At 36.4% G+C, this 14,386-nt stretch overlaps 2 protein-coding genes across 3 annotated transcripts in view; one reads left to right on the plus strand and one right to left on the minus strand.

The window, feature by feature from the left end:
• Nucleotides 1–9,848, minus strand: part of phactr2 (phosphatase and actin regulator 2) — a 36,962-nt gene extending 27,114 nt beyond the window's left edge. Inside the window, exon 1 of one of the 2 annotated variants that reach the window (XM_084390596.1) lies at nucleotides 9,345–9,848. In XM_084390596.1, coding sequence (XP_084246722.1) covers nucleotides 9,345–9,477 — 133 coding nt within the window. In that variant the 5' untranslated portion in view covers nucleotides 9,478–9,848. The remainder of the gene's footprint in view (nucleotides 1–9,344) is intronic. The other variant, XM_084390594.1, reaches the window with a different exon arrangement.
• Nucleotides 9,849–10,516: 668 nt separating this feature from the next.
• On the plus strand, nucleotides 10,517–14,383 carry agt (angiotensinogen). The gene is made up of 5 exons (XM_084390605.1): nucleotides 10,517–10,673; nucleotides 11,648–12,433; nucleotides 13,240–13,510; nucleotides 13,617–13,767; nucleotides 13,967–14,383. The coding sequence occupies exons 1-5, from the start codon at nucleotides 10,601–10,603 to the stop codon at nucleotides 14,141–14,143; spliced, it is 1,458 nt and encodes a 485-aa protein (XP_084246731.1). The 5' UTR covers nucleotides 10,517–10,600; the 3' UTR covers nucleotides 14,144–14,383.
• The last annotated feature ends 3 nt before the right edge of the window (nucleotides 14,384–14,386 follow it).

Raw genomic sequence — 14,386 nt, forward strand, 5'->3', positions numbered from 1 at the left:
TGCAGTCAGACATGATTCATTTATGAATTTATGTGAGTAAAAGTACCCAATAACAGGCATTACTGAGGGAATGGGAGTAGTATTTATGTGATCTCAATATGGCTGCCCCCATGAGGAGACCCATTCATGTAAAATAAAACACCTTTTATTCTACTATTAATACATATTGTTAGAGTACATAATTTAAAAAAAATACTCATTCATTTTTCTTTATTGTATTTTATACTTACATTGGTTTATAGTATGATATTGGAGAATGTGGAGCTCGTACTCAAGGAGGAAAAAACACTTTAGATTGATTTAGTGGCCCAACCTGAGCAAAAGTATTATAAACAATTTGGAGCAGCTGCTGATATTTATATGGCCAAAAAGTAAAATGAAATTCTGATAGCTTGTAATGCAAAATCAATGAGATCTTAGCAGGCTACTTACATAAAATGCATATAAATATCAGGTATCACTCTATAGTCTATATCGCCCAAAATTGTGTCTTAGATTTAAATGCTTAGTTTTATTATCAAAGCTCTGTAGGTTTTATTGTGGGGGCAAAATATAGTGCAATGCATTGAGAGACAAACATTCTTCTTTAAAAGCCTAATGTATCATATTTGATACTCACATATTAATATGATTTAAAAAAAAAATGTGTAGGCTATATACTAACAATATATCATTTATTGTTATACGTTAACTTTATATACAGTGCTATGCATAAGTGAATACACCCATGCTAAAGTTGACTAAAAAGAGGAATAAAAAATCATATTTTGGAAATTAAACTTATTGCCTTAATTTAAAAAATTAGGAAAAATCCAACCTTTAAGGACACCAATTTTCTTTGTGAATGAATAATGTATCGTAAATAAATAAATGTTCTTCCTTAAAATACATGGTGCATAAATGAGTACACCCCTATGTTAAATTCCCATAGAGGCAGGCAGATTTTTATTTTTAAGTTTTTATTTTTTTTATTTTTTATAGGATACTATGCATCCTGCTAAAGTTCCCTTGGCCTTTGGAATTAAAGTAGCCCCACATCATCACATAGCCTTCACCATACCTAGAGATTGGCATGGTTTTATTTCAGTTAGCCTAAAAGCTAGTTTGATTTGCATTGAGAGATGATCTTATGGAAAGTACCCCATGCCGATCTCTAGGTATGGTGAAGGCTATGTGATGATGTGGGGCTATTTTAATTCCAAAGGCCAAGGGAACTTTATCAGGATGCATAGTATCCTAAAAATTAGTTTTTTTAAATACTTAAAAATAAAAATCTGCCTGCCTCTATGGGAATTTAACATAGGGTTGTACTCACTTATGCACCATGTATTTTAAGGAAGAACATTTATTTATTTACGATACATTATTCATTCACAAAGAAAATTGGTGTCCTTAAAGGTTGGATTTTTCCTAATTTTTTAAATTAAGGCATTAAGTTCAATTTCCAAAATATGATTTTTTATTCCTCTTTTTAGTCAACTTTAGCATGGGTGTATTCACTTATGCATTGCACTGTAAATCAGATTTCACAGCAAAAAGACATGTTTGTGTACCACAACCTGAAAGTGGAAATTTTTACAATTATACTAAAAGGCCCTTTACTTGCTAAAAATAATAATATAAATCAGTGGGAAAGAATGTAGTAAATTGTGTAAAACAACTTTGCTGAAAAACCTTTGATCATGTTGATAATTTCGAGACATATCAAAAATGATACAGTAGGCTTTATAGAGTTAAAAATCCTTCCACATATAATGGATTTCACCTCTATCAGATCGTAAACAGTAAGACACATGCCTCTTTCATTTTAAAGACAGGTTATGCCACATTTCCTGTGCATTTCCACTGATACAGCAGATCTATTCAGTAACACCGTGACTAACTTTTTCAAAGCAGGAATGACTTCATCTCAATTCCTGCCATGAAATAATAACCAAGCTTGTATGTAAATATGTTAGTGACCACGCAAAAACCCCAAACCTGAAAGGTTATGCAAACCACTCCCAAACAAATATGAATTTCCTTTGCAAAATATCCAGAGGGTTCTCCTCTGTAGTTTGTGTCAAAGACATTATCACAGCGAGCCACACACACTCGCACGCACGCACACATGCACATAAGACTTTGAAATGTATTTTAGGTAGAAAAACAGGATACCAATGCCGTTAGAAAAACTTCTGCTAGGCTATATTTTGATATACATGACACCTGTGAGTAATCCCATAGTTCCTGTCAGATTTTCACTTTACTAAACACGTATTCACAGGCAAGCTATTTCTGTCAGATTTCCTCATTGCTGTCAAAAATAAATGACAGAATGAGAGACCAAACCAACTAGCAGCATTTCCATGCTATGACACACAAATAAGCATTGCAAATCCAATGGAACATCATATGACACAGACCAAAAATAGGGCAGTAATACACAGCAACAGAGCTTAGTCTCTATGTGTTCAATGTTCATTCAATGATTAAACATCACACTAACTGGATTCCCAGAATGTGAGCCGATAATGAAAACATCAATACAATGTGAGGCATGTTAAAGAGCGTACATTTCAACAGATCATCCATATCCCACGAGACTTCCCAACAACATGACCGCAATCTAACGCTCTTCTTCAGACCAAAATAAGGAATAGAATAAGGTATTTTAACCTAATAAGAATGAAGCCTAATAAAAACGTTAGAAACATTATGATCTCGTTTAAGCAGAGTATTGTATATATCAACATGCACACACTCACTTCATACACATGCTGTACAAGTGTCAAAAAGTTGAGTACTTACAGGCATGTTCCATGACTGGAAGGTTATAAAAAAAAAAATCGACTGCTCCAGTGAGATGGTCTTCAGTTTCCTTTCTCACTCTTTCTCTCTGACTCCCTCTCCCTCTCCCCCTCTCTCACTCTCTCTCTCCTCACTTCCTGTGGTGCTCTCGCAGCCTTCTTCTCTGCAGTGGTGCATGGCAGGAAGAGTGGCGAAGGCTGGAGGATGACAAACAGCCATTACCTCCATTAAAGTGAGCTGACTGACCAAGTCTGAGCCCATCAAGTGGAACCTCCCAGTCCACTGGGGCTTTCAGCTATCGCCTTTGGCTACAGGGAATGGGCTTGGGGAGGAGGGGTGAGTTGATGTAGTGTGAGACAGCTCTGTAGCCTTCCTTAAATTACTCGCGTCCAGCTGAAACAGATGTCTCTAGTATTATCGCCGGCGTTAAGTTGTTTTACACGCTATACATGGTGAGGCACATAAGTGAAGCACTGGCCGGTGCATGTGATGTGATACATTCCAAAGGAAAGTACGCCATGTCAGGGTCAAAGCAGGCCAGGGCCTCGCACAAGTGGGCTTGACGGGAGCGTCACTCGTGGGTGAGAATCTGTAAGAATTTCTTTCCAATCTATTTTCGTGTTGCAACCTGACGTCAAGAATTGGCTGAAATTCAGAGAGGATGAATCACTGCATGAGATGTTCCTCTCTGGGTGTACGGGAAACAAGAGAGTAGGATTTCAAAGCTCACATGAACCTAAACATTTTCTTGCCATTGGTCAAAACTGTAGAAGCACTGCTCACAGGTTACATGGATGCACTAGTTGATATTTTATAAGTGAGCAGTGAGATGTTGCCATATTTACACTGCAGAAGTGCTTCTGAAGTGGCATTTTGGTGTCTTTACATGATTAATGATGCTCAAAGGTGGCATAAATGCATCTACGCAGCATTACAACTGTATACTTTGACACTAGAGACTTGGGTGTATCAGAGAAGCATAATTCAGTCTGCATTATGTCTTTAAAAAGAATTTTGAGCAAACATAGAGCGGCCTCAACTCAACTGTTAAAACAGGCATTCTACTGCACCTTTTCATCTTTTTTGCAATTAAAAACATACTAAGTATTCCACATGGATTAATACGTTGTTTAATATAATGTTCTGGGTTCTATTGGAAGTTAGGATTAATAATGTAATTGTTTAACAGAGATGGACAGATGGATTTGCGACTTGATTTGGACACGTGAACAACTGACTCTAGACTTGGACTTGGAGACAGAGACTTTTTTTGGTATGACATTCCCGCTTACGTTCTCTCTTTACTACCCCACATGAAGGTATGAAACGCAACATTTTACTATTCATTCTTAATTCATTCATTCCCTATCAATATATGCTGCAGCAAACACACCAAGCCAGTGTTATTTTATACACGCGTGATGAATCTGAAGGCACACGTATTTATCACCCATTGGGAAAGTGGTTATATAAATGAACAACAAACAGTAACACTATAGCCAAATCTTTCCTTTTGATAATCTTCTGTGTCATTTAATTTGAAAAGCAATTAATTAATCCAAAGGTTTTGCCAGCTGTCAAAGGCTTGCTTGCTGTCCATTTTCAGGAAGTACATGTTTCCATGTCCTTTCCCCTGACCCAAAGTATTTGCTACTATATGCATATATTCAAATTTACCAAGTTAACTTGCATATGGACTGGATTGGCACCAGCAAAAGGGTTTATACGGTGCATATAATTTTGCACAGTCAAGGTTAGTAATATAATGTTTAGGTGTAGTGTTTATTCCAGTGCAATGCAATGCTCTATTTTTTATTTTTTTTTATTTACAAACCGAAGATACATGTCTAAATTCTTTGTTGTGATAATCATTATTACACTGCAAATTCTGTCAATAAAGCTTAAACCAGGAATAATCTTTAAAATTGCGATGAAACAAGTAGCGACAGGTCTATATATATATATATATATTATTTTTTTTTTAGGTGGTCAAAGTCCAATGAGCAATTAATTAATGTTCCCTGTGTTGTTGAAACAGCACTATTGCAAGATCATAGCAACACACTTAGATATTCCTGTGTGCTTTTGTGATATTGTGAAACTAGACTGTGACATTTTAACCAAGTTAACCAGTGCTGAGAGAAAAGCACATAGTGTGATGGAAATATTTGAGTCTTTCAAGTAATAGCGTCACTGATTTACACTTTACAAAAGCAGGTTATGTTATGACCCAAGCCATACCCAGCACAATTACTTTTTTAACCGTAACCAATACCATACCAAGACTGAGATGATATATTGCTCTGCTGGGTTGACTCATGGGATATGTTGAGTGCTGATTTATCTTTCTGCCGGTAGGTGCCCAGTGCCCACACTCCATCCACACTGCACCCCCCAAAATAAACTATGAAAAGGTTAAGATAATCGTGTCTAAAAAAAAAATTGTATTGGTTAAAATCAATGGAAAATATCTCGTATTTTTCTGTGGGTGCTCGACCATTTCCGTGGGTGATCAATTAGCACCTATGATGTGTCATGTGTGCCTCAGCTCGAAATGCTTATAGATCAGTAAATAAACATCCTTTAGTTAAAATGTTGAATAAATGCAGATGCCATCCTCTCAGCTCTAAAAATACAACCGAGCATAGTAATTACAGATGAAAGGCATGATGGCCCATCTTCACATGTGCCCTTTGTGTGTCTGTCGAGAACACCCACACTGTCTGACGCATAGAGCCGCTTCACGCTCCTACCAAAGACGAAGCTAACACGAAGAAGGAGAAAAGGTGGATGGGAGAGTGAGAGAAGGAGACAGACAGGCTGGTGGACATAAATGGATCTTGTCAGGAACCACAGATATATGAATAGCTGCATTGCAAGAGCATATAGGGAAAAAATGACATAAGCCTAAACCGTGATCTACTCTACAAAGTCAACATTAATGACAACCTTTACATGCACATCTAAATTCTGGTTAAGCCTTTATTTAGAGAAAATAATAAAGATTTGCTCCATTACATTCTTCTACCATTCTAATGTGACAAATGCTGGCTTTGGCAATTTATTATGCTGCAGTGAGATGACTCCCTCTGACGACTTATGCTGCCATTGGGATCTTGTACTTGTACCATTGACAAGTTACAGCCTTGTCAGCAATATGTTAAACTGATATATGTCAGCTTTTTCTTTCTATACACGAAAAAAAGCGGTGTGTAAAAGCGGCTTGCTTCAATAAAAGCAATTCTATATCATCTATATCACAAAGAATGAACTCAAATAACAAGTCGGTGTTGATACTCTATCTGCCTTGAAACTCTATTCAAAGACTGTTAAAAATTCATCCAGAGGTGAGAGGAACAAGCTTTTAAGAGGGTAAAGAACAGAGAAGGGTGTTTAATGAGTTCCGTCTCCAGCGCATTATTAGAAAAGGGCAGCCACTCTCTTCAGCTCGGCTCCGCTGGCCTCCAACTCTGTCATTACGTGACTAATTGTGTGCAGAAAAGGACGACACACATGCTCACACCGGCATCAAAGGAGACAAAACCTACAATTTCATCCAAACAAACAGAGAGTGTGGAGGCTTTCTCTCAGTGCCTTTTCACCATGTCGCACAGTGTGAAAGACAAAGTGCCGGTTGCGTTGAAAGCAAACCACTGATGGATGTATATTTAAATGTGTCCCCTTCTCGAAACGCATTGACGGGATCTTTGCAAAGACTGCATATAGAACATGAAGTGATGGCAGGCAGAGAGGATGTACACTAAGTTGCATTAAGTGGTTGCAGGAACACAAGCAAGACATTATGAATTATTAATGTGAGGCTTTGTGAAAAACAGTCATGGGGTTAGACTTAAAACATTGCAGCACAGAGTGATTCTTGGACATTACACAGGGTTCAGAGCAATACTGACAAGGACAGCTGCTAAGCATCGAAAGAAATCTGAAGGAACACACACCCTGGTGGACACGCAGTGAAACTACATTGCAAAAAAAAAAAAAAAATTCAAGCCCAGATGTCAACACAGCACAAAAATCAATTCAACTGTGCAGTTGCATATTCACTAGAATTTCCAGGTTCAAAATAAGTTAAGCTTTATCAACAGGAATAATATTGATTATTAATTATTTTTTTTCCATTTTGTAATTATGTGTTAAAATAATACAGTGTGAAAGTAAAGTGAAAGTGACATGCGAAGGCCAAGTATGGTAACCCATACTCGGAATTTGTCCTCTGCATTTAACCCATCCAGTTAGTGCACACACATTAGGAGTAGTGAATAGTGAACACACACATTGCAAACCATGATACACACCCGGAGCAGTGGGACGCCATTATGCTGTGGCACCGGGGGAGTGATTAGGGGTTAGGCACCAAAGTCATTTCCTACCGGTACTAGAATCGAACCAGCAACCTTTGGGTTACCAGTCAGACTCACTAACTATTAGTCCACGACTGCTCAGTGTTTTAAAATGCAACTTATTCAGGCAAAGCTAATGTGCGCTACACTGTAACAGTGTTACAGTATTGCAAAAATGACACGGTCGGTTACAGTACTGTAAATGGAGGATTTAAAAGAAGACATGTATTTTTCATAAAGCACTTACATTCATTATTCAGTAAAGTCCTCTTTATAATTTGAGTTTAATCAATATGTTTTCTAAATTGTCCATTACCGTTGGGACTACTTCTCAAGGTGGATGAAGCTCTGGTTATGTGTTACTGAAGTGGATGGAGTTTGCTGATGTAAATAGTGATTTACAGACTCTACAGTATGTCACATCTATTTATAGTATCATTGCGTGTTTTTTGATAAAGTTACTTACTGGGGCTACATCAGCATGATAAAGCTTGAAAGATATTACGACAGACAGGAGTTTATAGTCCCGAGTCAACATAAGTTTTATAGCTTTAATTTGAAAATAATTATATACCAAAATATACTTTTATTTTTGTCCAAATAATTTTCTGTACTTGAAATGCCACTGTCAATTGAGTTTAAACTGTACTGAACAGTTAGACTTTAAGGCCAATGTCTAAAACAAAACAATGAAATCTTTAACTGTTCACAGACACGTGATGCACTTTAACTGAATTCATTTGACTTATAAACAGACCTTTGAGACAATTTTTAACTGTTTTTCTGTGAATATGCGACCCACATACAGAGTTCATAATAATAAACGACTCCATTTATATCTAGAACATTGATAGAACAAACAAAAAAAAAAAAGCTTGAAGAGTGGTTAACTGAAAGGTGAGCTGTCAGGAAGTGGTTTTAAACTGTCATTTCCATAGATATCTCACTCAGCTCAAAATTAACAAAGATGTGTCTCAAGTCATACATAGTAATGATTTTATATACACACACACACACACACACACACACACACACACACACACACACACACACACACACACAGTATGAACAGCATCATTAACAAGACAGTTAGCCACAAGTTGAGGATTGTGCACAGAGGCCATTTGAAAATAGAAAAAAAACATCTTTCTATTTGCCCTGGACATCTGAACTATGAATAGTTTGTATATGAAACAGAACCTAGCTTAACAATACTATAATTGTTTGCACTGTTAGTACTTCTGACACATTTCCATATGAAATCACCTCTCATCAGAGATTGTGGTTGAAAAAATGTGTCAGACAACTGGGCTGCTGAGTTTAACTTAAAGGTTACAGAACAATGTGGGTGATAACATTTAAACCAGACTCGTGTTTACTAATTACAGTTGGTTTAGAAATTATATCTGTCCACACAACAAAACATTTAACACAGGCCTACACAAAACTTTACAAGAATTACAGTTTAGCAGCCACAATTGGACTTTCGTGATTTGCGATTACGCAAAACAAACAAAAGAAACATAAATGGTTGCCTATTAAGATTGCAAAACCATGCTGTTTATAGGTTTGTTTAAGTCCTTTTAATTTGACTGAATCATTACTATGAATTCAAGAGACATCATACTTAAAGATATTTCTAGCAGTTACACTGCTGAATTTAGTTTTATTTTATTCCCCAGATATTTAGACCACAAATGGCAGCATGTGTTTAGGAAACTAAGATATATTGTGTTTTATCATTTTATCTTTTACAAGAGGTAAACCATCAGCCCGCATGCATGATGTGTCAATATCCTGTTTGGGTTTAAGTGCAAGGTCTTGAATTGAAACCAATGCTCGGACAATATACTGCATAAAGGCCCACCGGATGTAATCTTTCCATGCAGTCTTAAATTACACATACATATGAACATATTCTCATTCGATTCACACAATGGAACACCTATAGGTTATATATTATAATACACATAATAAACCTTTGAAAAATAAGGAAACAAATAAAAATCAATATAACAAAGTAATAATATGATGGCATAGCAATAATATAAAATATTCCTTCTAAAAACAGGTCAATCAATTAAGTTAACCAAACATCACTGAGAAGGGCATTACTGCACCAGCACTATATGATACAATAAGAAATTGATTATAATAATAAATTAAACATAATAATAATAATGAAGATCATCGTACCTGAGCATGCTGAGCGGAGTCTGGTCAATATTCTGGATTTAAAAGCAGAAGTGTCACTTAAAGAACGAACTCGAAATACAGGAAACACCTGAGGAAATGTCTTTAGGTATGAAAAACTGTCTTCCTCCGCCATTATACAGTTTTATTTGTATTTTTATTTCTAGAAATTTTTAATTCGTTTCAGTATCCTGTAATCTCGTTGTCAAGGTAACACTGCTAAATCTGATGCTGACTGCTGTTTGAAGAGTTTTACCCGTCTGTCAGTCGGTTGTAATGGGCAACTCTCTTCACCTGTTTAAAGGGAACTTAACTTTTTAAAACACGAAGTCGACTACTTCTCTCTGCATCTCATGAAATATTCCTCTGCAAATAATCCTCTGCGTTACTTCAGCAAATGAGACAGAAACGGAACCACCTCCATCAAATAGATAATCATCTACAGACACAGACTTTTATCCGGAGGAAGATAGGTCACGCAGCGCCTTACAGCTGCAGTTCCGAATCATTCCTCTGGGAGGCGTTATGGACTTAATACGGATATGTTTTCAAATACGAAAACATGTAGCCTACTTAAGGTGTTTAAAAGGATAGTTCACCCCCAAAAAAAGAAAATTCTGTCATAATTTACTCACCCATATGTCGTTCCAAACCTATAATGAGTTTCTTTATTCTGTTGAACACACACACAAAAACAACACTGGGATCTATCAACTGTCTGGTTACCAACATTCTTTAAAATATCTTCAAAGAAACTCATACAGTGATGGGACAACATGAGGGGGAGAAAATTATGACACAATTTTCATTTTTGGGTTAACTAACCCTTTAAACAGGCCTAGTACAAACACATAAGGGGATCATCTTCAAATTAGACATTCAAATAAAATGACATAATAGTAGCTATTTTTGTTGCACATATGTTTTAAACATTTGTAAAACCCAAGTATTAATCTGCATTTATGTATATAGGCCAAAATCATACTATTAAAAAATGACCTTTTCTTCTGTTGTGACGTAAGTTCTTTAGGCACTTGCATATAAGTGGTTCAAAGAATATGACTCACCCTGTTTCCTGTTTTTCATCTTATGAACATCACCTCCATATTCTGACATCATGTTTTAGGTAAATATGGCAGTGTGTGGTCATATCTGACTGAGCTGTTTATCAACACACAGACACCAGTTTGAAGCTGAACATTGGGGAAATCTGAGTGTCCCAATACTGTGTTAATGTGTAACTAGGGGGACTGGTCATCATGCAATATATGTTATTTAAATACTGGTTAGACCCTCAGTCCACCAGCTCTAGAATCAGCAAAGCATCTGAAGGTAAATAGGAGCTGTCTTTTATCCCTTTCACACTTTATGACTGATTATCTATGTCTTTGTAGAGTTGTCATTAAATGATCCTGATATCATTTATATTTATTATGCTTGACTGTAATAACTGATCCCAACATATTACTGCATCTCATTTTTGCACTGGGATTTTGGACTGTAAAATTCAGCATTAATTTTCATGCTTTATTTAAAAATATTTCATTTTGACGAAACTATTTTATTTATTTAATTGTAATTATAACTGTTTTCTATTTGACTATATTTTAAAATACTTTCATCCTGTGATGGCGAAGCTGAATTTTCAACATTGTTACTCCAGTCTTCGGTGTCACATGATCCTTCAGAAATCATTCTAATATGCTGATTTGCTGCTCAAGAAATATTCCATTTTATTATCAATGTTGAAAATGTTGCTTAATATTTTTTGTTACTTTAGATTTTTTCAGGATTCTTTGATGAATAGAAAGTTCAAAATAACAGCATTTGTTTAAAATAGAAACCTTTTGTGTTGGCTATTATTGGCATTGGCAAAGTTTTGATATTTTGAGTCACCTGATCAATTTAATCAATCCTTGCTGGATAAAAGTTTTATTTCCTTAATCTTAAAAATCTTATATAAAATCTTAATACTGTATCTACATATTATCTAAAAAAGTTTTGCCCTGAGATGAAGCTGGACTGAAATGTACTCATTTCATTCTTTGCTCCTTTATCTGAGTCATGTGTTTTCTGTAGGGTTATTGCCCTCAAATGCAGCTCAGTACAGCTGCTGTAAGACAGAAACTGGTCAATTAATTCTGTGAAAATGGGGGTGGAAGAGCAAAGATCGATCAGCCATAGCAGAAAGCCCACTGTTGGTTCTGAAATGCAAAAAAACCTGTTGATATGATGTAATGTAATGTGCAGTATGTTTTGTTAGTCCAAGTCCATGTCATAATCAAATCAGTTTTTTAATCCCGTAGGTCCACATCGAGGATTTCCCAGCAAGATGTTCCTCACTATTTTAATAGTCTCCTGCTTTTCAATGGGAACGGCCAATCGAGTGTATGTCCACCCCTTCAACCTCTTTAGCTCTGAAAACATCAGCTGTGAGGTTATCCAGAGTGAGCAACACAAGCCCTTGGAGACCGTCCATCCACTGACTCCTCTTCAAGACAGCACTGAGCCAGACCCACGACCTTGCAGCACCACAGAAAACCTGAAAAACCTCACTCAACGAACGGCTGTGTTAGCAGAATTGCAGAATTATCTCGGGTTACGCATGTACCAGGCACTTAGTCGTACACAGAAGCATGCAAACACACTGCTTTCACCCCTGAACGCCTATGGTGCTTTGGTGACCCTCTACCTGGGAGCATCCAAAAAGACTGCCATTTCTTACCAACAGCTGTTAGGACTCAACCTGGAGTCTGAAAAGGCAGACTGTGCGTACTTCATTGATGGACACACAGTGTTGCGTACACTCCAGACCATCAGCGCGCATGTAGACGAATCCCGAAATGAGCTCAGGACCCTCGTGTGGACTTTCATTACCAGCGATGCTGATCTTTCCAAAGACTTTTTACGCGGAACGCAAGACTTCTCAGATGACTCTTTTGTCCGAGCAGTGGACTTCTCACAGACCAAGGACGCTGAGGAGCAGGTGAACAGCTTCATTCAGAAAACATCAGACAGCAAGGTTAAGAACCTGTTTAAGGGTGTTACTGCAAAAACTGACCTGCTGTTTGCTAGTTCGGTGCATTTCAAAGGTGAGTGGCTGATGTTATTCATTCAGAAATAGCCAGTCAACCAAACCCAATATATACAATTAGCCTCATTCAATTACATCTCATGGATATTCTAAATATATAAACTTTATAAAGAATCTTAAAAGACTTTTAGAGAATTTGGATCTTGGGTACTGAAGGCCGAAAGGGCAAGATGGATTTTAAGTCACATCTTTCTCGCATTATTTATTTTTTATTGGCTGTGTAGCAACAAAACTGTAGGGCAAAAAAAAAATTCTCAATGATTTTTCAAATTTTCTTCCTTTTTGCCTATATTTTCTATGTTTTTTTTTCCAAAGTTGTTTTTTAATACTTCCTTCATCTCGAGTATGTGGGCGAAATTGTATATATATATATAACAAAAAAACAAACAAAAAAAAGTAGGAAATGGAATATAAAAAAAAAAAAATATATATATATATATATATATATTGCCCTTATTTGTGTTACACCCAGGTAACAGAGAAAAAAAATAATGTAGAACAAAATATTATAACTGGACTTATTTGTTATTGCATGCAACAGAATTTTTTTTTTTAAGAAATAGACTCACTGTTGAAAGTAACAGAAAGAAATAAAGTAGGATACAGAATATAAATGAAATAAAATACAAATAACAAATTATTGCCCTTATTTGTTGTTACATGCAACAGAAAAAAATAATGTAAGAAATAGACTCATTGAAGCATTTAATATAAATAAATTAAAATAAAATAAATGAATAAACGTGTCCTGCTGTAGGTTGGGTTTTCACAGGTAGTGTTTTGAAATCTGTAACCTTTTTCCAGGTAACTGGAAAACTGCGTTCCAACCTGAAGCAACCACCGATCAGGAATTTTGGACTCATGAGAATTCCAGTGTCAAAGTGCCCTTTATGATGCATACTGGAGACTACATGTTCCTCAATGATACTGTCAGGAAGTGTTCAGTAGTCAAACTTGGTCTCAGTAAGAGAACCTATATGCTGCTAGCGCTGCCTCATGAGGGAGCCAGCCTGCAGCTCATCGAGAAGCAGCTCTTAACAGTCATACCTAAGTGGCATCGACATCTAAAAGAAAAGTGAGTGATTGTTTGCTCTGAGAAAGTGCACACTGGTGAAGGTAAATAAAATGACTTTAAAGACAAAGACAGATTTACCTATTTGTGCTATCATATCTCTTGGCAGATATCTGGAACTAACTTTGCCCAAATTCTCATTGACTGCTGTGACTGACCTGAGATCAGTACTATCTGAAATGGCAGTGGAGAAATACCTCATGGGCTCTGACGCCAACTTCAGAAGACTGAGCAGCAAGGAGAACTTCACTGTTGATAAGGTACAGTTCTGTTTAGAGCAAGAGTCCGCACCAGCTGAAATCAAATAGAACCAATAGGATGTGACAAGATTTGACCAGCTGTTAAACTTACAAATAACTTCTGCCTTTTTAACCAACATTGTCAGCATGTTTCCTTTAATTACTGAAAACCAAATTCCAACAGTAATCTGTAGGCTATGTGCCTCCTTCAATCTCACAGGTTCTCAACAAAGTTGTGTTTGAGATGGCAGAGGGAGGATCGGAGGTTCAGAACAGAACTGAAGATGGAAGGGATCCCCACAAAGTCATCGTCAACCAGCCGTTCTTCTTTGCTATTGTAGAGGGAAACTCTAATGCCATTCTCATGCTCGGCAAAATTATCAATCCAACAACCTAAAAGCAATTTCAGTTTTGGTGACTTTACATTATATGACAATGTAAAAAGTGTTTTAATGCTTCCACTCAACTAGTAACTGTATTTTAAAATAATAGATATCAAGTCAAGGTCAACCAGAAATATATTTTCTTAGAAAATCTGAATTAAACTAGTCTTTTTAGGGATGTTCAAGACGTTTTATATTTTAGTGTCTGCTAATTCAAAATGTTTAATAAAGAGTTTTTTGCTATGCATAACATAGTT

The sequence above is a fragment of the Rutilus rutilus genome, assembly GCF_951802725.1.
Source record: "Rutilus rutilus genome assembly, chromosome: 20".
Lineage (NCBI taxonomy): Eukaryota > Metazoa > Chordata > Actinopteri > Cypriniformes > Leuciscidae > Rutilus > Rutilus rutilus.

Excerpts from the sequence above, each read along its gene's own strand:
- agt (XM_084390605.1), top strand. The coding sequence starts at position 10,601 with ATGCAATATATGTTATTTAAATACTGGTTAGACCCTCAGTCCACCAGC. Across the intron at positions 10,674-11,647 it reads AATCAGCAAAGCATCTGAAG|GTCCACATCGAGGATTTCCC; the intron begins GTAAATAGGAGC and ends TTAATCCCGTAG. Across the intron at positions 12,434-13,239 it reads TAGTTCGGTGCATTTCAAAG|GTAACTGGAAAACTGCGTTC; the intron begins GTGAGTGGCTGA and ends ACCTTTTTCCAG.